This window comes from Oncorhynchus mykiss, chromosome 25 (assembly GCF_057628025.1).
Source record: "Oncorhynchus mykiss isolate SJ-2025 chromosome 25, ASM5762802v1, whole genome shotgun sequence".
In the NCBI taxonomy this organism is placed as follows: domain Eukaryota; kingdom Metazoa; phylum Chordata; class Actinopteri; order Salmoniformes; family Salmonidae; genus Oncorhynchus; species Oncorhynchus mykiss.
The window spans coordinates 4,543,754-4,569,529 of NC_143046.1; the positions used below are offsets into that span (position 1 = coordinate 4,543,754).

At 44.0% G+C, this 25,776-nt stretch overlaps 1 protein-coding gene across 3 annotated transcripts in view; it reads right to left on the reverse strand.

The window, feature by feature from the left end:
* sncb (synuclein, beta) overlaps positions 1 to 9,443 on the reverse strand; it is a 62,049-nt gene extending 52,606 nt beyond the window's left edge. The window contains exons 1-2 of one of the 3 annotated variants that reach the window (XM_036970241.2): positions 8,835 to 9,443; positions 5,809 to 5,950 (exon numbers count right to left, since the gene is read on the reverse strand). In XM_036970241.2, coding sequence (XP_036826136.1) covers positions 5,809 to 5,929 — 121 coding nt within the window. In that variant the 5' untranslated portion in view covers positions 5,930 to 5,950; positions 8,835 to 9,443. The remainder of the gene's footprint in view (positions 1 to 5,808; positions 5,951 to 8,834) is intronic. The other 2 variants (XM_036970242.2, XM_036970240.2) reach the window with 2 other exon arrangements.
* Between the last annotated feature and the right edge of the window lie 16,333 nt (positions 9,444 to 25,776).

Genomic DNA, 25,776 nt, shown 5'->3' on the forward strand with positions numbered 1-25,776 from the left:
AGCCTCTCACTGTGTCCCTGTAACTGTCTCTCGGTTCCCCTGGAGACAGTCTCTCACTGTGTCCCTGACATAAAGGCCTGTAACTGTCTCTCGGTTCCCCTCGAGACAGCCTCTCACTGTGTCCCTGTAACTGTCTCTCGGTTCCCCTGGAGACAGCCTCTCACTGTGGCCCTGTAACTGTCTCTCGGTTCCCCTGGAGACAGCCTCTCACTGTGTCCCTGACATAAAGGCCTGTAACTGTCTCTTGGTTCCCCTGGAGACAGCCTCTCACTGTGTCCCTGTAACTGTCTCTCGGTTCCCCTGGAGACAGCCTCTCACTGTGTCCCTGACATAAAGGCCTGTAACTGTCTTTCGGTTCCCCTGGAGACAGCCTCTCACTGTGTCCCTGTAACTGTCTCTTGGTTCCCCTGGGGACAGCCTCTCACTGTGTCCCTGACATAAAATCCTGTAACTGTCTCTCGGTTCCCCTGGAGACAGCCTCTCACTGCGTCCCTGACATAAAATCCTGTAACTGTCTCTCTGGTCCCCTAGAGAAGTCTCTCACTGTGTCCCTGACATTAAGGCCTGTAACTGTCCCTCTGGTCCCCTGGAGACAGCCTTTCACTGTGTCCCTGTAACTGTCTCTCGGTTCCCCTGGAGACAGCCTCTCACTGTGGCCCTGTAACTGTCTCTCGGTTCCCCTGGAGACAGTCTCTCATTGTGTCCCTGACATAAAGGCCTGTAACTGTCCCTTAGTTCCCCTGGAGACAGCCTCTCACTGTGTCCCTGACATTAAGGCCTGTTACTGTCCCTCTGGTCCCCTGGAGACAGCCTCTCACTGTGTCCCTGTAACTGTCCCTCAGTTCCCCTGGAGACAGTCTCTCATTGTGTCCCTGACATAAAGGCCTGTAACTGTCCCTTAGTTCCCCTGCAGACAGCCTCTCACTGTGTCCCTGACATAAAGGCCTGTAACTGTCTCTCGGTTACCCTCAACACTCAACGTCAACAAAACTAAGGAGATGATTGTGGACTTCAGGAAACAGCAGAGGGAACACCCCCCTATCCACATCGATGGAACAGTAGTGGAGAGGGTAGCAAGTTTTAAGTTCCTCGGCATACACATCACAGACAAACTGAATTGGTCCACTCACACAGACAGCATCGTGAAGAAGGCGCAGCAGCGCCTCTTCAACCTCAGGAGGCTGAAGAAATTCGGCTTGTCACCAAAAGCACTCACAAACTTCTACAGATGCACAATCGAGAGCATCCTGGCGGGCTGTATCACCGCCTGGTATGGCAACTGCACCGCCCTCAACCGTAAGGCTCTCCAGAGGGTAGTGAGGTCTGCACAACGCATCACCGGGGGCAAACTACCTGCCCTCCAGGACACCTACACCACCCGATGTCACAGGAAGGCCATAAAGATCATCAAGGACATCAACCACCCGAGCCACTGCCTGTTCACCCCGCTATCATCCAGAAGGCGAGGTCAGTACAGGTGCATCAAAGCTGGGACCGAGAGACTGAAAAACAGCTTCTATCTCAAGGCCATCAGACTGTTAAACAGCCACCACTAACACTGAGTGGCTGCTGCCAACACACTGACACTGACTCAACTCCAGCCACTTTAATAATGGGAATTGATGGGAAATGATGTAAATATATCACTAGCCACTTTAAACAATGCTACCTTATATAAATGTTACTTACCCTACATTATTCATCTCATATGCATACGTATATACTGTACTCTATATCATCGACGGTATCCTTATGTAATACATGTATCACTAGCCACTTTATACTATACTATGCCACTTTGTTTACATACTCATCTCATTTGTACATACTGTACCCGATACCATCTACTGTATCTTGCCTATGCTGCTCTGTACCATCACTCATTCATATATCCTTATGTACATATTCTTTATCCCCTTACACTGTGTACAAGACAGTAGTTTTGGAATTGTTAGTTAGATTACTTGTTATTACTGCATTGTCGGAACTAGAAGCACAAGCATTTCGCTACACTCGCATTAACATCTGCTAACCATGTGTATGTGACAAATAAAATTTGATTTGATTTGATTTGAGACAGTCTCTCATTGTGTCCCTGACATAAAGGCCTGTAACTGTCCCTTAGTTCCCCTGGAGACAGCCTCTCACTGTGTCCCTGACATTAAGGCCTGTAACTGTCCCTCTGGTCCCCTGGAGACAGCCTCTCACTGTGTCCCTGTAACTGTCCCTCAGTTCCCCTGGAGACAGTCTTTCATTGTGTCCCTGACATAAAGGCCTGTAACTGTCCCTCAGTTCCCCTGGAGACAGCCTCTCACTGTGTCCCTGACATAAAGGCCTGTAACTGTCTCTCGGTTTCCCTGGAGACAGCCTCTCACTCGGTTCTTTGTAAGGCAAAATGTTATACCTAGAACCTTTAACATCAGAATAACCCTTCTTAGTTCCAGCTCGAGGGAAATCTTACTGCTACAGCATACAATGACCTTCTAGATTATTCTATGCTCCCAACTTTGTGGCAACAGTTTGGGGAAAGCCTTCTCTGTTTCAGCATGACAATGCCCCAGTGCTCAAAGCGAGGTCCATACAGAAATGGTTTGTCGAGATCTTCACTCGCCTGCACAGACCCTTTGAACACTGCGAGCCAGTTCTAATCACACGACATCAGTGGTCGACCTCACTAATGTTTGTGGCTGAATGAAAGCAAGACCCCACAGCAATGTTCCAACATCTAGTGAAAAAAACCTTCCCAGAAAATTGGAGGCTGTTATCGCAAACAAAGGGGGGACCAACTCCATATTTTGAAATTAGATGTTTGACGAGCAGGTGTCCACATACCTTTGGTCATGGAGTGTATCTGTGAGCACATATTTTTAATTTGCCAATATGCATATTTTCCTTGTAAATTATATCCATATCATAATGCCCTGCATATAATGTAGACTGCCACTGCCAACCACCTACTTCCATACATTCATAGTGCAAAATCCACAGTAACCTACAGAATGAACCCATAGTAGCCTGCAGAATGAACCCATAGTAACCTACAGAATGAACCCATAGTGGCCTACAGAAGGAACCCATAGTAGCCCGCAGAATTAACCCATAATAACCTGCAGAATGAACCCATAGTAGCCTACAAAATGAACCCATAGTAGCCTGCAGAATGAACCCATATTACTCTACAGAATGAACCCACAATAGGCTACAGAACAAACCAAAAGTAGGCTACAGAATGAATCCACAGTAGGCTACAGAATGAATCCACAGTAGGCTACAGAATGAATCTACAATAGGCTACAGAATGAACCCACAATAGGCTACAGAATGAATCCACAATAGGCTACAGAATGAATCCACAATAGGCTACAGAATGAATCCACAATAGGCTACAGAATGAATCCACAGTTGGCTACAGAATGAATCCACAATAGGCTACAGAATAAACCCACAATAGGCTACAGAATGAATCCACAATAGGCTACATAATGAATCCACAGTAGGCTACAGAATGAACCCACAACAGGCTACAGAATGAATCCATAGTAGGCTACAGAATGAATCCATAGTAGCCTGCAAAATGAACTCACATTAACCTACAGAATGAACCCATAGTGGCCTACAGAAGGAACCCATAGTAGCCCGCAGAATGAACCCATAATAACCTGCAGAATGAACCCATAGTAGCCTGCAGAATGAACCCATATTACTCTACAGAATGAACCCACAATAGGCTACAGAATGAACCCACAATAGGCTACAGAATGAATCCACAATAGGCTACAGAATGAATCCACAATAGGCTACAGAATGAACCCACAATAGGCTACAGAATGAATCCACAATAGGCTACAGAATGAATCCACAATAGGCTACAGAATGAATCTACAATAGGCTACAGAATGAACCCACAATAGGCTACAGAATTAATCCACAATAGGCTACAGAATGAACCCACAATAGGCTACAGAATGAATCCACAATAGGCTACAGAATGAACCCACAATAGGCTACAGAATGAATCCACAATAGGCTACAGAATGAATCCACAATAGGCTACAGAATGATTCCACAATAGGCTACAGAATGAATCCACAATAGGCTACAGAATGAATCCACAATAGGCTACAGAATGAATCCACAATAGGCTACAGAATGAATCCACAGTTGGCTACATAATGAATCCACAATAGGCTACAGAATAAACCCACAATAGGCTACAGAATGAATCCACAATAGGCTACAGAATGAATCCACAGTAGGCTACAGAATGAACCCACAACAGGCTACAGAATGAATCCACAGTAGGCTACAGAATGAATCCACAATAGGCTACAGAATTAATCCACAGTAGGCTACAGAATGAATCCACAATAGGCTACAGAATGAATCCACAGTAGGCTACAGAATGAATCCACAATAGGCTACAGAATGAATCCACAGTAGGCTACAGAATGAATCCACAATAGGCTACAGAATGAATCCACAGTAGGCTACAGAATGAACCCACAACAGGCTACAGAATGAATCCACAGTAGGCTACAGAATGAATCCACAGTAGGCTACAGAATGAACCCATAATAACCTGTAGAATGAATCCATAGTAGCCCACAGATGAACCCACAGTAGTCTGCAGTAGCCTGCAGAATGAACCCACAGTAGCCTACAAAATGAACCCACAGTAACCTACAAAATGAACCCACAGTAGCCTGCAGAATGAACCCATATTACTCTACAAAATGAACCCACAGTAGCCTACAAAATGAACCCACAGTAGCCTGCAGAATAAACCCAGAGTAACCTACAGAATGAAACCACAGTAGTCTGCAGTAGCCTGCAGAATGAACCCAGAGTAACCTACAGAATGAAACCACAGCAGTCTACAGAATGAAACCATAGCAGCCTACAGAATGAAACCATAGCAGTCTACAGAATGAAACCATAGCAGCCTACAGAATGAAACCATAGCAGTCTACAGAATGAACCCACAGTAACCTACAGAATGAAACCATAGCAGTCTACAGAAGGAACCCACAGTAGCCTACAGAATGGAACCATAGCAGCCTACAGAATGAAACCATAGCAGTCTACAGAATGAACCCACAGTAGCCTACAAAATGAACCCACAGTAGCCTACAGAATGAACCCACAGAAGCTTACAGAATGAACCCACAGTAGCCTACAGAATGAACCCACAGTAGCCTACAGAATGAACTCAGAGTAGCCTACAGAATGAACACTTAGTAGCCGACAGAATGAACCGTAGAAGCATGTAGAATGAGTCCAGAGTAGCCAACAGAGTGAACCCATAGTAGACTACAGAATGAACCCATAGTAACCTACAGAATGAACCCTTAGTTGCCTGCAGAATGAACACATGGTTGCCTACAGAATGAACCAATAGTAGCCAACAGAATGAATCCACAGTGGCCTACAGCATGAACCCACATTAGCCTACTGAATGAACCCAAAGTAGCCTGCAGTAGCCTAGAGAATGAACCAATAGCAGAGAAAATGCCTTGTTGGCATTGATGGATTAAGATGACAAAAAAGACCCACCCATTTTTCAACCAATCAAGGAAAAATACATTATCTTTGGACCTATAGCGTCGCTTTACGAGGCATTCCATATGTCAGCGTTCTCAACGCTCATTGGTTGCTGCATCCATCAAGCAATCTCTGTTGAACACGACTCGCTCGCTTGGCAGGCACTCGTGATATGCATGCATTACATTGAAGCCCTGGATATCACAGGGACCGGATAATCCAATTCAGATTGCTTTCGGTCTAACGTTTCTAAAGTTCGGATCTTACCGATAAACATGGCTCCTTCCTTGGTCTTTTCCGCCGCCAGCGCAGCTCCCTCCTTAGTCTTCTCCGCGGCGATAGCCATGCCGTCTTTAGCTTTGGACAACCCTTTCATGAACACATCCATCTCGACCCTGGTCCTGGAGCTCTGGAGAGATGCAAAGAACCATGAATCACGTCCCATGTAGTCTATTGTATCGGCCTATAGTCGTATACCGTAGTAATGTGGTAGGCCTAGTACTAGTCACATGCTAACGGCTACCCATATCGACTCCAAATGTAGACACTGTCCATGGTCCTGAAACAGAGCATTTTTTAATGAATTATTTGGTATGGTCCTGGAGAGAAGGAAATGAGATCCATTACAGCACTGATTGTCAGAAGTTTATCATGCGTCATTATACACAAATATGTGGTACAATTATGTGGTGTTATTAATTACATGGTAATTAATGATTGTTTTTGAGGGATTGATTGCTCTGCATAGATACGAACCATGAATTATCATTACTACGTATGTATTATAGGCCCTGCCGTAGTTATTTTACCCTACATGGTGATGGATAGCAATTGCCGACAGAAAAAATAACTGTCCGTGGTGCTGAAAGAGTGTGTTTCAATTGTGTATTCTGAACGATTTTTATTCGGTATGACTCGGTTAAGGGGCGGCAGGGTAGCCTAGTGGTTGGAGCGTTGGACTAGTAACCGGAAGTTTGCAAGTTCCAACCCCCGAGCTGACAAGGTACAAATCTGTCGTTCTGCCGCTGAACAAGGCAGTTAAGCCACTGTTCCTAGACCAGTTAACCCACTGTTCCTAGACCAGTTAACCCACTGTTCCTAGACCAGTTATCCCACTGTTCCTAGACCAGTTAACCCACTGTTCCTAGACCAGTTAACCCACTGTTCCTAGACCATTTAACCCACTGTTCCTAGACCAGTTAACCCACTGTTCCTAGACCAGTTAACCCACTGTTCCTAGACCAGTTAACCCACTGTTCCTAGACCAGTTAACCCACTGTTCCTAGACCAGTTAACCCACTGTTCCTAGACCAGTTAACCCCACTGTTCCTAGACCAGTTAACCCACTGTTCCTAGACCAGTTAACCCACTGTTCCTAGACTGTCAGTTAAATAAAGGTTAAATAAAGGTAAAATAAATCAATAAAATGGACTGTGGTTGATTCATTGACAGAAGTCAAGATGTTAGTAGTTTAACTGAACTAAAGTATAAACACAACATGCAACAATTTCCCCAAATTTTACTGAGGTACAGTTCATGTAAGGAAATCAGTCAATTGAAATAAATTCATTAAGGCCTTAATCTATGGATTTTACATGACCTGGGCAGGGTTGCAGCCATGGGTGGGCATGCCAGGAGATAAGCCTACCCACTTTGGAGTCAGGCCCTGCCAATCAAAATGAGTTTTTCCACTACAAAAGGGCTTTATTACAGACAGAAATTCTCCTCAGTTTCATCCGTTGTCTGGGTGACTGGTCTCAGAGTATCCCCCAGGTGGAGAAGCCGGATGTGGAGATACCGCGGTGGCCTGGTTTCATGTGGTCTGCGGTTGTGAGGCAGGTTGAACTCACTGACAAATTCTCTAGAAAGATGTTGAAGGCGACTTAAGGTAGAGAAATGAATGTTAAATTATCTGGCAACAGCTCTGGTGGATGTTCCTGCAGTCAGCATGCCAATTGCACGCTCCCTCAAAACTCGAGACATCTCTGGCATTGTGTTGTGTGACAAAACTGCACATTTTAAAGTGGCCTTTTACTGTCCCCAGCATAAGGTGCACTTGTGTAATGATCATGCTTTTTAATAATCTTCTTGATATGCCATAACTGTCAGGTGGATGGATTATCTTGGAAAAGTAGAAATATTCACTAACAGTGATGTAAATGCGAGACAGAATGTGACAGAACGTTTTCTGGGATCTTTTACCTCAGCTCATCAAACGTGGGACCAACACGTTGCATGTCGCGTTTATATTTTTTGTTCAGTATAGCTTTCACTGTTTCCCCTTTTCTCTTCAGTTGTTTTCTTTCTAATACCCTAGCTGTCACTTTGTGTCTTGGCTGTCATTTAAAGCGATGACGGAAGAATGGGGACGGATAGAAGCAACGCCCTCCCTCCCGTTTCACCATAGGCTGCGATAGCCAAACCCTCCGCCATAGACCAGCAATTATAGTAAATGCATTATTCACTCAAACCGTTTAACACGTTTTTTTTTTCTCTCCATCTCCCTACCCTTTTTCTCCAATGGCATGAAATATTCAGAGAGAGAGAGAGAGAGACAACATTTTTCAATGAAATGGTTAAATGTGCACGCGCTCATGAATTATTACTGTGGTAATATTACTCTCAATGGCGACGCGATCTGAGGACAAGCCAGGAAGTTGCCTTTGAAATAGCGCGTATCTGATGTACTTGTATCCTATTTAAACAAGCGCATTACCTGTAATATAGCCTAGCCCTACTACTATATGTGGGGGAAGGGGAGGGGGGAAAAAACTAGATGCACGATATTTTCTCATCACCGTCACCAAGGAGAATATATATTTTGTCAATAAATATGTATATGTCTACAGGGTAGAATTCGACATAAAAATAAATATTTCGATTAAAAATTTAAAAAAATACACGATTTAAATCAATAATTTCGATGTGTTAATATTATAATACTTATTAGGCTACTATACCTTATAGAGAACGGTCATTCAAGGAAATGATGTGTCGAGTAGAATTTTATCATCAAATGCAACAATTGCTCTTTCTGCCTTTCATTAAACGGATTGAATTCAACGTGTTGGTTATCTTTAATTTACATATTTTTACACTTCTCAGTTACATCACACACACACATATTTGTAGCCTTGTAGTCTTATTTTTCTCTCTATCCCTATAACAACGTCCTATAACAACGTCCTGTTAACATGTCGATATGTTTTCCGTACAACCTCTAACCCGTTGTTTCTTTCTATCGACGCCAGAGAAAAATATCACAGAAAACATCATTAAAAAAATCCTCTTACCTTTTTACAAATATGACTTGTTTCCTCAAGGTTCCACTGCCCAGCTGATTCAAATATCGCCTGAACGGGAGCTGCTATCACAGACTGATCGCTGGGTAGGAGGGTTTTCCTCGGGATACTCTGTCTGTCGACCAATAGGGAGCGGCCGACCACGTAGCCCCCTTTTCATTGATCATTCCAACAGCACCAGCTAGGCTTTCTGTCTAACAGTTAACAGCTACGTGTCCTGGATGCTCGGACTGACGGGCATAATGGCAAAATAAGCTTACCTTTAATTCAAGAGAGCTCACCGTCTAGACCTACCCTATTTTCTGCTAAATTTTAGTCTCTTGTTCACTACCACCATTGTGGAGGACTTATAAAGCCTGTATCTCCGCCATTTCCCCCTTCCCAGTCCATTGCCATAGGCTACACTATGTACACTATGTAATGATGCTGATGGAAGAACGTGTATACAACAGCTAGCTGAATCATTTGAATAGTAATTCGCTCTGATAAGTTTTACCAAATGAAGGACCGAGTAAAAACAATGCAGAACACACAAAATCATCGGTATCATCATCATCATCATCATCATCACCATCATCATCATCATCATCATCATCACCACTACTGTCTTCATCATCAACACCATCATCATCATCATCATCACCACTACTCACTTCATCATCACCACCATCATCATCACCACTACTATCTTCATCATCACCACCATCATCATCACCACTACTGTCTTCATCATCAACACCATCATCATTATCATCATCATCATCACCACTACTGTCTTCATCATCAACACCATCATCATCATCATCATCATCATCACCACTACTGTCTTCATCATCACAACCATCATCATCACCACCACCACCATCACCATCATCATCATCGTGACCATCAATCACATAGTCTTTACCCCTTTAAAATAGAAGAAACAGGAAATAACGAGTCATTATATTCATTCTCAGAGCACGTGTCCGACAAGGACTTAGTAATAGCAGTATAATCAGCAGCAGTAGTAGTATGAGCAGTCCTGCTAATTACAAGATTAGTATGAATGATTTGAAAATGTGCTCTAACAGAATATGGGGGAATAACGGATTATACTGTTTTGTAGTTACGGGCAGATTCTGAGATTCGCATTTCTAGGTCCACGCAAGAGGAGGCGAATACAGTGCACTAGGAATAGACTGTTTATTTTCCTGAATGAAATTATAGCAAATGGCGCTCGATGTGCGCTTGTTAAAAACATTTTTTTTTGGGGGGGGGGGGGGGGGTGTATAGTGACGTGATGACATCAGGCCATCCAGCTGAAGGTTATGTGTCTCATTGATTACTGTGACATTAGGAGAAATAGAAAAGCTTTCGCGCAATGCCCCAGGTGTGACTTTAAAACTATCCGATCAGTGAAGTATTGTCACGTGGCCATCCCTTAGGACACGCTGTAGATCACACAGAATGGACGAGAAAACATAAATCATCTGTTTCTAGCTGCTTCTTTAACTACTTCAGCCAGAACTGCGTTGTCCAAGGTTCTGTGATATATAAACTAATTACTCTAGGCTCGCAGGTCGCTTCTTAATAAAAGGTATATTATTGAATCGGGCAGGTGGTGTTGAACCCGATGACGCTTTTCACGCTGTCCGTGGTTCTGAAAGTTAGAACGTGATCCCGGGCAGTTTTGTTCACGGTGCTGAAATGTGAAGTAGAATGTAGGTCCTATGGTCTCAGGTGGTGCTGTCAAGGGTCCTGAACGTTATGTAATAGAATCGCAGGTGGGTCTAAACGGACAATAAGGACAGGCGCTGTCCATGGTGCTGATTTTTGTATTTGTCTTTTTGTATTTATCTGCCAAAATAAAGGAAACGCCAACATAAAGTATCTTAATAGGCGTTGGGTCACTAAGAGCCAGAACAGCTCCAATGCACCTTTGGCATTGTGTCTGGAACTCAATTGGAGGTATAAGACACCATTATATTGGAGGGATGAGACACCATTCTATTGGAGGGATGAGACACCATTCTATTGGTGGGATGAGACACCATTCTATTGGAGGGATGAGACACCATTCTATTGGAGGGATGAGACACCATTCTATTGGAGGGATGAGACACCATTCTTCTATTGGAGGGATGAGACACCATTCTATTGGAGGGGTGAGACACCATTCTTCTATTGGAGGGATGAGACACCATTCTTCTATTGGAGGTATGAGACACCATTCTATTGGAGGGATGAGACACCATTCTTCTATTGGAGGGATGAGACACCATTCTATTGGAGGGATGAGACACCGTTCTATTGGAGGGATGAGACACCATTCTATTGGAGGGATGAGACACCATTCTTCTATTGGAGGGATGAGACACCATTCTTCTATTGGAGGGATGAGACACCATTCTTCTATTGGAGGGATGAGACACCATTCTTCTATTGGAGGGATGAGACACCATTCTTCTATTGGAGGGATGAGACACCATTCTTCTATTGGAGGTATGAGACACCATTCTTCTATTGGAGGGATGAGACACCATTCTATTGGAGGGACGAGACACCATTCTTCTATTGGAGGGATGAGACACCATTCTTCTATTGGAGGGATGAGACACCATTCTATTGGAGGGACGAGACACCATTCTTCTATTGGAGGGATGAGACACCATTCTTCTATTGGAGGTATGAGACACCATTCTTCTATTGGAGGTATGAGACACCATTATATTGGAGGGATGAGACACCATTCTATTGGAGGGATGAGACACCATTCTATTGGTGGGATGAGACACCATTCTATTGGAGGGATGAGACACCATTCTATTGGAGGGACGAGACACCATTCTTCTATTGGAGGGATGAGACACCATTCTTCTATTGGAGGTATGAGACACCATTCTTCTATTGGAGGGATGAGACACCATTCTATTGGAGGGACGAGACACCATTCTTCTATTGGAGGGATGAGACACCATTCTTCTATTGGAGGTATGAGACACCATTCTTCTATTGGAGGGATGAGACACCATTCTATTGGAGGGACGAGACACCATTCTTCTATTGGAGGGATGAGACACCATTCTTCTATTGGAGGTATGAGACACCATGCTTTGTTGATGGTGATAGAAAACGTTCCAGAATCTCCTGGAAGTGTTCAATTGGGTTGAGATCAGAATCTCCTAGAAGTGTTCAATTGGGTTGAGGTCTGGTGACCGAGACGGCCATGACATAAGGTTTACATCGTTTTCATGCTCATCAAACCATTCAGTGACCACTCGTACCCTGTGGATGGGGGCATTGTGATCCTATGGGGGTGGGGGGCATAGCCATGGTAGCCAAAATAATGGCCCCAGGAGCCACACCTGTGTGGAAGCACCTGCTTTCAATGTACTTTGTTAACCTCATTTACTCAAGTGTTTTCCATTATTTTGGCAGTTACCTGTATATGGATCACTTTTGGGCAGGAAGACGTAATGTGAACCTCCGCTGAACAGGTTAAAGCTACGGGAGTCACTGTGCAACTCAAGCTAATTAAGTTACACTCATTACAAGTGTTTTATGTGCAGTGGTTAGTGAATGTGACGAATGGGTACATTTCTTCCTTAGTCACAGCTGCCCTCTGGTGGTACAACCTCAACATTACACATAATGTCGCTACGCCACCCCCCCCCCCTCCCCCAATGTGTACTACACAGAAACGTGACATTGTGATGTTTACTCCAGACTCTGAGTAGATTGTTACAGAGAGAATCACACACATTTTCTAGGTCTGACTTTAGACTTGGCGGTGACGTTGTGACAGAACACTGAGCCAATCACGGCGCAGCGCTTCGTATTTTCTGCCGGCTTGCTTGTTTTTTTTCTGTTTTGTCCTCTGTTATGTGAGTGACATTAACATAATTCACTAAACGCCAGCAGAATGGAAGACACTCCAATGACTTCACTGTGTATGAGGATCAATCATTGATCCCATGTCGATTAATAGATAGAGTCACGGTAAAGGTCAACAACACCTCTGAGTTGGGTTCAGTGGTTCTGATGCAGACAGATGTGGTGAAGATATGCCTGCAGCTTCCTGTCCCCTCTACTGAAGATATACCTGCAGCTTCCTGTCCCCTCTACTGAAGACATACCTGCAGCTTCCTGTCCCCTCTACTGAAGATATACCTGCAGCTTCCTGTCCCCTCTACTGAAGACATACCTGCAGCTTCCTGTCCCCTCTACTGAAGACATGCCTGCAGCTTCCTGTCCCCTCTACTGAAGACATACCTGCAGCTTCCTGTCCCCTCTACTGAAGACATACCTGCAGCTTCCTGTCCCCTCAACTGAAGACATGCCTGCAGCTTCCTGTCCCCTCTACTGAAGACATACCTGCAGCTTCCTGTCCCCTATCAACTGAAGACATACCTGCAGCTTCCTGTCCCCTATCAACTGAAGACATACCTGCAGCTTCCTGTCCCCTCTACTGAAGACATACCTGCAGCTTTCTGTCCCCTATCAATTGAAGACATACCTGCAGCTTCCTGTCCCCTATCAACTGAAGACATACCTGCAGCTTCCTGTCCCCTATCAACTGAAGACATACCTGCAGCTTCCTGTCCCCTCTACTGAAGACATGCCTGCAGCTTCCTGTCCCCTCTACTGAAGACATGCCTGCAGCTTCCTGTCCCCTCTACTGAAGACATGCCTGCAGCTTCCTGTCCCCTCTACTGAAGACATACCTGCAGCTTCCTGTCCCCTCTACTGAAGACATGCCTGCAGCTTCCTGTCCTAATCTGCTGACTGGTTCATGATCTAGAGGAGACAGTAATCTGATGACTGGTTTATGATCTAGAGGAGACAGTGTTAATATGATGACTGGTTTATGATCTAGAGGAGGCAGTGTTCATCTGCTGACTGGTTTATGATCTAGAGGAGACATTGTTAATCTGATGACTGGTTTATGATCTAGAGGAGACAGTGTTGTTAATCTGCTGACTGGTTTATGATCTAGAGGGGACAGTAATCTGCTGACTGGTTTATGATCTAGAGGGGACAGTAATCTGCTGACTGGTTTATGATCTAGAGGGGACAGTAATCTGCTGACTGGTTTATGATCTAGAGGGGACATTAATCTGATGACTGGTTTATGATCTAGAGAGCAGAGAGAGAGCAGAGACAGTCAGAGGGAGAATGAGGGAGATAGAGGGGAGGGAGAGAATGAGAGAGAGACGGAGGGAGGAGGGAGAGAATGAGAGAGAGACGGAGGGGGGAGGTAGAGAGAAAAGGGAACGGGAGAGAGGGAGAGAGAGAGAGAGAGAGAGGGGGGGGGGGGAGAGAGATAGAGATAGAGAGATAGAGAGGGGAGAGAAAGAGAGAGAGAGAGAGAGAGAGAGAGAGAGAGAGAGAGAGAGAGAATGAAAGAGAGATAGAGAGAGAGAGAGAGAGAATGAGAGAGAGAGAGAGAGAGAGAGAGAGAGACGAGAGAGAGAGAGATAGATAGAGAGATAGAGGTAGAGAGAGAGAGAGATAGAGAGAGAGATAGAGATAGAGAGAGAGAGAGAGATAGAGAGAGGGGAGAGAAAGAGAGCTGAGAGTTAATAACACACCGACAGCTGTATGTGTTTGAAGGGACATTAGAGTAATGTTTCATCTGTCTAAGCCCTGTTGGAAATCTTTCAAATGCACTCCCTTCCACAGTAGTTAGTATGCACAGACAGCGGCCATCTTGGAGTGGGACAAGCTCTTACGCTTCCGATACGAATCCTTCCTCTTTTCCTCTCTTCCTAACAGTGATCACTGATCTCGATGAAAGCAAGGATCCTCACACCTATCCTTTGGTGTTAGATCAGTGCTGACTCTCAGGCAGGGAGGAAGGGAGACAGGAAGAGAGGATGTGTGTTAAATCTATTCAAACTGCAGAACCAGAACCAGACATGCTGCAGGATGGGGAGGAGAGAGCAGGGTATTACAGGTACAGCAGAAGCAGAACCAGACATGCTGCAGGATGGGGAAGAGAGAGCAGGGTATTACAGGCACAGCAGAAGCAGAACCAGACATGCTGCAGGATGGGGAGGAGAGAGCAGGGTATTACAGGCACAGCAGAAGCAGAACCAGACATGCTGCAGGATGGGGAGGAGAGAGCAGGGTATTACAGGCACAGCAGAAGCAGAACCAGACATGCTGCAGGATGGGGAAGAGAGAGCAGGGTGCTACAGGCATACTAAAAGGCCTGTGCTGGTGTGTACTACCAGCAGCCACCACTAGGGGGAGACAAACACCGATCCTTCATCTGAAGGCCTGTGATTTGTCATTGACAGAGACCAGTGGTGACCAGACCAGCGGTGACCAGACCAGTACAGTCTAAACCAACCGGTAACAGATGATTGATTGCAGAGGTGTGAAATGTTTCTATGCTGTGGTGTTGTACTACCCTCGACACTCAGTCATGCTAACTGGCTTCGAAGGATACAGTCCATAGCCCTATTTATATTAGATACAGAGTCCATAAGATGCTACTCTGTCAAGTGACCGTGTTGATCTGAGCAGTACAGTGACCATGTTGATCTGAGCAGCACAGTGACCATGTTGATCTGAGCAGCACAGTGACCACGTTGATCTGAGCAGCACAGTGACCATGTTGATCTGAGCAGCACAGTGACCATGTTGATCTGAGCAGCACAGTGGCCATGTTGATCTGAGCAGCACAGTGACCATGTTGATCTGAGCAGCACAGTGACCATATTGATCTGAGCAGCACAGTGACCATGTTGATCTGAGCAGCACAGTGACCATATTGATCTGAGCAGCACAGTGACCATGTTGATCTGAGCAGCACAGTGACCATGTTGATCTGAGCAGCACAGTGGCCATGTTGATCTGAGCAGCACAGTGACCATGTTGATCTGAGCAGCACAGTGACCACATTGATCTGAGCAGCACAGTGACCATGTTGATCTGAGCAGCACAGTGGCCATGTTGATCTGAGCAGCACAGTGACCATGTTGATCTGAGCAGCACAGTGACCATGTTGATCTGAGCAGCACAGTGACCATGTTGATCTGAGCAGCACAGTGACCATGTTGATCTGAGCAGCACAGTGACCATATTGATCTGAGCAGCACAGTGACCATGTTGATCTGAGCAGCACAGTGACCATGTTGATCTGAGCAGCACAGACTGGAAAGGAGAGGGGTAGTTGAGTAGTAGAACGTTGACTAGGTCTGCGTCACAAATGGCACCCTATCCCCTTCATAGTGCACTACTTTTAACCAGGGTGGCACCCTATCCCCTTTATAGTGCAGTACTTTTAACCAGGGTGGCACCCTATCCCCTTTTTATAGTGCACTACTTTTAACCAGGGTGGCACCCTATCCCCTTTTTATAGTGCAGTACGTTTGACCCATAAATTGTGAACTATATAATAAATAGGGTGCCATTTGGGACACATGCTAGGTTAATTGACCTTTTAGTCCTAAAACCCCTGATTGTCTCTCCACCACATCCATATCTGACCCATATATGGCCGTTTCCCAGACACAGATTAGACAGAAAGCATCTTGGTCAATGGATCTTCTCCCAAAGTGCTTTTTTAGTGCAGAATATATTTTGAGTGCAGAATTAACTTAATCTGGGCGTGGGTTATCAACCGTGACAGTCCTTAAAATATCAATCAGGTCAAACTGATCTGAGATGCAATTACTACTCTCAGAGTGCAGATAGAGTGATAGGCCTTTCTTCTCAGTACTACTCTCAGAGTGATAGGCCTTTCTTCTCAGTACTACTCTCAGAGTGATAGGCCTTTCTTCTCAGTACTACTCTCAGAGTGATAGGCCTTTCTTCTCAGTACTACTCTCAGAGTGATAGGCCTTTCTTCTCAGTACTACTCTCAGAGTGATAGGCCTTTCTTCTCAGTACTACTCTCAGAGTGATAGGCCTTTCTTCTCAGTACTACTCTCAGAGTGCAGATAGAGAGATAGGACTAGCTTCTCAGTACTACTCTCAGAGTGCAGATAGAGAGATAGGACTAGCTTCTCAGTACTACTCTCAGAGTGCAGATAGAGAGATAGGACTAGCTTCTCAGTACTACTCTCAGAGTGCAGATAGAGAGATAGGCCTTTCTTCTCAGTACTACTCTCAGAGTGCAGATAGAGAGATAGGACTAGCTTCTCAATACTACTCTCAGAGTGCAGATATAGAGATAGGACTAGCTTCTCAGTACTACTCTCAGAGTGCAAATAGAGAGATAGGACTAGCTTCTCAGTACTACTCTCAGAGTGCAGATAGAGATATATGCCTTTCTTCTCAATACTACTCTCAGAGTGCAGATAGAGAGATAGGACTAGCTTTGCAGTACTACTCTCAGAGTGCAGATAGAGAGATAGGACTAGCTTCTCAATACTACTCTCAGAGTGCAGATAGAGAGATAGGACTAGCTTCTCAGTACTACCCTCAGAGTGCAGATAGAGAGATAGGACTAGCTTCTCAGTACTACTCTCAGAGTGCAGATAGAGAGATAGGACTAGCTTCTCAGTACTACTCTCAGAGTGCAGATAGAGAGATAGGACTAGCTTCTCAGTACTACTCTCAGAGTGCAGATAGAGAGATAGGACTAGCTTCTCAGTACTACTCTCAGAGTGCCGATAGAGAGATAGGACTAGCTTCTCAGTACTACTCTCAGAGTGCAGTTAGAGAGATAGGACTAGCTTCTCAGTACTACTCTCAGAGTGCCGATAGAGAGATAGGACTAGCTTCTCAGTACTACTCTCAGAGTGCAGATAGAGAGATAGGACTAGCTTCTCAGTACTACTCTCAGAGTGCCGATAGAGAGATAGGACTAGCTTCTCAGTACTACTCTCATAGTGCAGATAGAGAGATAGGACTAGCTTCTCAGTACTACTCTCAGAGTGCGATAGATAGATAGGACTAGCTTCTCAGTACTACTCTCAGAGTGCCGATAGAGAGATAGGCCTTTCTTCTCAGACTAAATGAATACATGCAAGCTTTCCTTTATTCCAACTTTATCACCTTGTCTATACCCAACTTCTATATAATTCTATTTTTATTTCAGTTGCAGGGTCACAGAGTCACCAAACAAAGATCATGTTTAAGTGCTGACTGAGGGGCTCCCGATTGGCGCAGTGGTCTAAGGCACTGCATCTCAGTGTAAGAGGTAACATTACAGTCCCTGGTTTGAATCCAGACTGAATCACATCCTGCCGTGATTGGGAGTTCCGTAGGGCGTCCCAGCGTCATTTGAGTTTGGCTGAGGTTTGCCGTCATTGTAAATAAGAATTTGTTCTTAACTGATTTGCCTAGTTAAATACTTTTAAAAAAATCATTAGCTGTTGAATCTGAATCTGAATCACTAGCTGTTGAATCTGAATTGTAATCTGAATCACTAGCTGTTGAATCTGAATCATTATCTGTTGAATCTGAATCACTAGCTGTTGTATCTGAATTTCTAGATGTTGTATCTGAATCATTATCTGTTGAATCTGAATCATTATCTGTTCAATCTGAAACACTAACTGTTGAATCTAAATCACTAGCTGTTGAATCTGAATCTAAATCTGAGTGTCATGCGAGAGTTCATGCAAAGTGTCAATACCAGGAGGAAGCAGCTGTTGGATGTTGGAACCAGGCTGAATGCTTGAGGCTCAGTTGAACATTCCCAGTTGATATGGAGCTGACATTTAGCCTCCACTTCAGCAGTGGTCAAGGAGGTCATCTCCTGGGGATAAGAAGCCCAACGGAAGGCATCTTGGACTTCATCATTCAGCATCCCAACAGCCTCACACAGAAGTTCTTCGTAGGACTCCCTCGTCATTCTCTGCGCAACAGTAGCTGCGAAGGGGTCGTGGCCCAGTGCATCTGCTACGGTATTCTTGCTGCCTGGGACACACTTCAGATTTAAGTTATAGGGTGCCAGCTTGGCAACCCTTCTTCGCTTGCAAGCATCCAGCCTGTAACTGAATTTCTCACACGCTCTCCATTTCAGCGCTAGAAATTCAAGTCTATGTGCCGGATAACTTCTCTGCGACTTGCTCGGGGTCTCGCTTGCGAATGCTATGGGCCTTGCTTTATCTTCACCTTCAGGCACTTGAAGAAGCACAGCCCGGAGAACATCCAAAGAGGTGTCAGTGCAGAGAATGAACGGCTTCTCAAAATCAGGGTGAGCCAGCACGACACAGTTCAGAAGAGCGTCCTTCAACTTCTTCTTCAATCCGAAGCGTCAGCTTCCGGGAAAATTCCACTGTAGCCTTTGTTCTTCCCGTCTCTTCTTTGTTGACCCACAGTGAGTGGAGTCAAATGTCTGGCAGAAATGGCGGAACAGTCAAGAATGAACAGTCAGGAATGAAGGGCTGGTAATATAATACCATAACCAAGAAGGATTTCAGCCTCCGAACAGAGGGGGTGGATCCGTCTGACTCCCATCTGCTGAGCTTGGCTCATCTTGGCATCGTCCTCCACCTTTCTCAGCGTCCACCGACACACCGTCCTCTTTAATGATGTGTCAGAGGAATTTCACTGTTCTTCGTAGGAAGTGACATTTCTTGTTGGCACATAGACGGCTAAACACAACTTCAAGTCACTGCAGAAAGTCAGTTCCTCGGTGGGTGCAAAGACCAACAAGTCATCCAGGTAACAAAGGAGGTTTGAGAAATGTAGATCCTCAAATATAATTGAAGAGGCCGGGCTGTTACACAGACCCTGTGGCCATGCGAATGTACTTATAAAGTCCCATAGGCTTTGTACTTCTTGTCCTCTTCGTGAACTGGAATGTTATAAAATCCTGAGGTCAAGTCCATGGTGCTGAATTAAATGCACTGCCACCAAGGGCTGCGAGGCAAACTGCTCGATGAAGAAGGGGATGAGTGTCCTTCACCGTTCGTGCAGTGCTGCCTGGAGACAATGACACATTTCTAGGAAGTTTACCCCAAACTAAGTGTTCAGTCTTAGGGGAAAAAAAGAGTCACAACTTGAGTGAGCTTCACTGTCCCAATCTTGCCATCAATTTCCTGTCCCTTCCATCTTGTCATCATCTGTAGAATCTGCTCACACTCTGGTGAGTGAGTCTGGCCATCCATGTTGTTGACTAGCTTCCAGTATTCGTCAGTGCCCTTCATCTCATGCAAGAGATGCTTAATGACATTCGATCCCAGGATAATATCATTGTGCTGTCCAGGAACAACTAGGGTGGGCACATCAACATCAATCCCATAGATTTGAATCTCCAAGTCATAGAAACGCTTTTGTTGAGGCCTTCTTCCCCCCACAACCCCACTAACACTAACTCTGTGGGAGGCTGATAATACTGAGGAAGGGCAGCTGCTTCCAAAAGTCTCTGCACAGCATGTGTCAATCATACCCTTAAGCTGCACTTTCCCATATTCAGACAGAGGTGTAAAACAAACCTGAAAGAAAAATCCTCTTGTGAACCTCTTGTGAACCTCTTGTGAACCTCTTGTGAACCTCTTGTGAACCTAACAACAATTTTCTCTCCTTCTTTTGCACAAACGCTCAAGTGTTTTCTCGAGATCATCAGAGTCTTTCTTGGGGCCAGACAGTTGAACACCCCCCTTTTCCCACTTCACCTGTGGGCGTGTCAGTTTCACGGTTGCTGCTGTGTTGGATGTCTCGCACGTCTCTTCCCCCTGTTTTGGACAATTTGACTTCCAATGATCTGGGGAAAAGCACCAGAGGCACAGGTTCTCATGTCTACAGTGCATCACAGTGGAGTGATCTGTTGAGCCACAAACCCTGCATTCCTCACGCCTGAAGGGCTGGGCGGGTGAAAGATGACACCTTGGCCCGTGAAACCATAACAGGGGTTATGCTCTTCTCTAAAGGTACGTTTTGGAGCAGGTGAATGAGATGAACCTCTTTGCCCATCTTGTTTGGCATTTGATGTGAGAGAAGTGTCACTGCACACACCCGTGTTGGACCCCGTCTTCAAACGGAGTTGTCTCGGGGAATGTCCCTTGTTTTGAGGACACAGTGGTAGATTGACACCATGGTGGAGCCATTCTCTCCTGTACTTCGCTCGTAGTCTATATCTCAGCAGACTTGGAGTTGGAATACTGCTGCCAGTTTTTGGATACTGCTGCCAGTTTTTGGATACTGCTGCCAGTTTGGAATACTGCTGCCAGTTTGGAATACTGCTGCCAGGTTGGAATACTGCTGCCAGTTTGGGGTACTGCTGCCAGTTTGGAATACTGCTGCCAGTTTGGGGTACTGCTGCCAGTTTGGAATACTGCTGCCAGTTTGGGGTACTGCTGCCAGTTTGGGGTCAAGGCAGTAATGTTACAAACATCGTGACGACATCTGAGTTGGAGGCGTCAATCTTCAGGCCCTCGTCAGCAACATCTATGGCTTTGTTCAATCCAAACCCAATTCTCTATAACAACCTCTCCAGGTTTGGTGTTGTCGAAATCAGCTAAAGGCAAGTGTGAATAGGCCAAATCACTGAAATTCTGTTTCAGAATGTCAAATACAATCTCTGCTTTCTCTTTAGGATCAACGGATATTTCATTGAGTAAATGTATCTTTACCATGTCTCTTGAGTTGCCAGATAATTGACTAATTATCTCATCCGATTGTTCCCCCAACAGGACATCCCTCCTCTATATGTAGGAGGTTCCTTCACGTCTGAATGCTGAAGAGCTTCATTTTTTACTGAGGTCTACAGTATATATCCCACTGACCCACTGATCACGTATCTTCTACTGTATTGGTTTTACTGGTGGCTCGTGGGTAATGAACCTCCCTATTTCCCGGGTTAGCCGAGGGACCAGCTCAGCTAAGCCATCAACAAGGGGAGTTTTTTGATTAGCACTAGATGAAACACTTCCATCAATTATGTTTAGTGGCGAAAAACATAGGGGGGAACCTACTGCACCTAGATGCCTTACAGGGGCGTGATCAGGGTATGAGGACCCCCCGCCCCCCCGTCTCAGCAGTGAATTTGGGTTCATCATCATCAACCATTATAAGATGCCATGTCACAAAACCCATTAATGTTATGTTGAAAGGTTAACGCTTCAGTTGACTCCCAGCGTCATAACCGTGTCATAATATGTAATAACAGTTGACATAACCGTGTCAAAATATGTAATAACAGCTGGCATAACCATGTCAAAATAAGTAATAACAGTTGACATAACCATGTCTTAATATGTAATAACAGTTGACATAACCGTGTCTTAATATGTAATAACAGTTGACATAACCATGTCTTAATATGTAATAACAGTTGACATAACCATGTCTTAATATGTAATAACAGTTGACATAACCATGTCTTAATATGTAATAACAGTTGTCATAACCGTGTCAAAATATGTTAACAAAGTTGACATAACTGTCATAATATAATAATATAATATAATACTGTCATGACCCATGTATTTACACCTGTTGTGACATATATTGGGTTATTTTCCTGGCTGGTTATAACACCTACATTGCAGTGTCAAATCCCACATGGATTCAAATAAATGTTTTCCATGCCAAGAAGATTCCTTTCCTTTGAACGTTTCTTAAATCCTTTGATGTTGTAATGAATTTTTAATTGTTTTTATTTCACCTTTATTTAACCAGGTAGGCCAGTTGAGAACAAGTTCTCATTTACAACTGCGACCTGGCCAAGATAAAGCATAGTAGCGTGAACAGACAACAACACAAAGTTACACATGGGGTAAACGATTAACAAGTCAATAATACAGTAGAAAAAAAAAGAGTATATACATTGTGTGCAAAAGGCATGAGGAGGTAGGCGAATAATTACAATTTAGCAGATTAACACTGGAGTGATAAATGATCAGATGGTCATGTGCAGGTAGAGATATTGGTGTGCAAAAGAGCAGAAAAGTAAATCAAATATAAACAGTATGGGGATGAGGTAGGTAAATTGGGTGGGCTATTTACCGACAGACTATGTACAGCTGCAGCGATCTGTTAACTGCTCAGATAGTAGATGTTTAAAGTTGGCGAGGGAGATAAAAGTCTCCAACTTCAGCGATTTTTGCAATTCGTTCCAATTCTTTACAGTCCTGTTTTTTTTTCTCCCTTTCTCATAAATGTAAATAACTTGTAGAGAATACACTTTATGACACTGTCAAGAAGCATTATGACATCATAATCAGATAAGCCAGATAGGCCAATCACGTACATGAGCTCACGTCTGTCATCAGTCAAAAAGTCTTGTCCTGTTCCTGAATTCTGCTCCCATATTCATCCCAGTCATCAGCAACATTTGAACATCTTGGCCATGTTCTGTTATAATCTCCACCCGGCACAGCCAGAAGAGGACTGGCCACCCCTCATAGCCTGGTTCCGCTCTAGGTTTCTTCCTAGTTTTTGACTTTCTAGGGAGTTTTTCCTAGCCAACGTGCTTCTACACCTGCATTGCTTGCTGTTTGGGGTTTTAGGCTGGGTTTCTGTACAGCACTTTGAGACATCAGCTGATGTACTAAGGGCTATATAAATCAATTTGATTTGATTTATTTTTTTTTGTTCTAGTCAGGATTCTAGCAGCCGTATTTAGCACTAACTGAAGTTTATTTAGTGCTTTATCCGGGTAGCCGGAAAGTAGAGCATTGCAGTAGTCTAACCTAGAAGTAACAAAAGCATGGATTCATTTTTCTGCATAATTTTTGGACAGAAAGTTTCTGATTTTTGCATTGTTACGTAAATGGAAAAAAGCTGTCCTTGAAACAGTCTTGATATGTTCGTCAAAAGAGATATCAGGGTCCAGGATAACGTCGAGGTCCTTCACAGTTTTATTTGAGAGGACTGTACAACCATCAAGATTACTGATCAGATTCATCAGAAGATCTCTTTGTTTCTTGGGACCTAGAACTAGCATCTCTATTTTGTCCGAGTTTAAAAGTAGAACGTTTGCAGCCATCCACTTCCTTATGTCTGAAACACATGCTTCCAGCGAGGGCAATTTTGGGGCTTCACCATGTTTCATTGAAATGTACAGCTGTGTGTCATCCGCATAGCAGTGAAAGTTAACATTATGTTTTCGAATGACATCCCCAAGCGGTAAAATATATAGTGAAAACAATAGTGGTCCTAAAACGGAACCTTGAGGAACATCAAAATGTACAGTTGATTTGTCAGAGGACAAACCATTCACAGAGACAAACTGATATCTTTCTGACAGATAAGATCTAAACCAGGCCAGAACTTGTCCGTGTAGACCAATTTGGGTTTCCAATATCTCCAAAAGAATGTGGTGATCGATGGTATCAAAAGCAGCACTAAGGTCTAGGAGCACGAGGACAGATGTAGACCCTCGGTCTGACGCCATTAAAAGGTAATTTACCACCTTCACAAGTGCAGTCTCAATGCTATGAAGGGGTCTAAAACCAGACTGAAGCATTTTGTATACATTGTTTGTATTCAGGAAGGCAGTGAGACAGCTTTTTCAATTATTTTTGAGAGGAATGGAAGATTCGATATAGGCCGATAGTTTAAAAAATATATTTTCTGGGTCAAGGTTTGACTTTTTCAAGAGAGGCTTTATTACTGCCACCTCTAGTGAGTTTGGTGCACATCCGGTGGATAGAGAGCCATTTATTATGTTCAACATAGGAGGGCCAAGCACAGGAAGCAGCTCTTTCAGTAGTTTAGTTGGAATAGTGTCCAGTATGCAGCTTGAAGGTTTAGGGGCCAAGATTATTTTCATCATTGTGTCAAGAGATATAGTACTAAAACACTTGAGCGTCTCTCTTGAGCCTAGGTCCTGGCAGAGTTGTGCATACTCAGGACAACTGAGCTTTGGAGGAATACGCAGATTTAAAGAGGAGTCCGTCATTTAACGTAATCTAATGATAATGATCTTTTCCTCAAAGAAGTTCATGAATTTATTACTGCTGAAGTTAAAGCCATCCTCACTTGGGGAATGCTGCTTTTTAGTTAGCTTTGCGACAGTATCAAAAATAATTTTCAGATTGTTCTTATTTTCCTCAATTAAGTTGACATGTTATGACATATTATGACATGGTTATGACATTATGACAGGCTATGACAGGCTATGACATATTATGACATATTATGACAGGTTATGACATGGTTATGACATTATGACATGGTTATGACAGTCTATGACAGGTTATGACATGGTTATGACATCATGACCGGTTGTGACATGGTTATGACATATTATGCCATCATTATGACAGGTTATGACATATTATGACATGGTTATGACATCATGACAGGTTATGACATGGTTATGACATATTATGACAGGTTATGACATGGTTATGACATCATGACAGGTTATGACATCATGACAGGTTATGACATGGTTATGACATATTATGACAGGTTATGACATGGTTATGACATCATGACAGGTTATGACATGGTTATGACATATCATGCCATCATTATGACAGGTTATGACATTGTTATGACATATTATGCCATCATTATGACAGGTTATGCCAACTAAAGTGTCACCCTCTTCGTTGTGTGTGATTGATTGAGACTGAAGACGTTCAACTTCAGAAGATCAGGTTATTTTAATGTATCGGAGGACTCTGCATCCAAAATAAATAAAAAAATAAAATAAAACATTCGTAGAGCACAAATAGGTTCTGCCAATCGTGTTATCCTCTTTCTCCTAGTGCGTGAAACTGAGAATACATGACTTAGTGACTTCAGTAATCAACATTAACAGCTAGCTCAACTAGCTGTCTTAACGTGGCTTCGTCCGTCAACAAGCCAGCTGAAAACAATGGCTCGTTGCGGAATAAAGCTAACTATAACATTACCTGTACGCAGCTAGCTAGCAGCTAGCAATGAAAACAAGTTTTTGATACAGATGAGACGTATGTACTTGTAGCCATCTCTGCATTTTCATTGTAAACTCTTACAACTCTCTTGGGTGTCAGGGTAGCCTAGTGGTTAGAGCGTTGGACTAGTAACCGGTTGGAAGGTTGCAAGTTCAAAC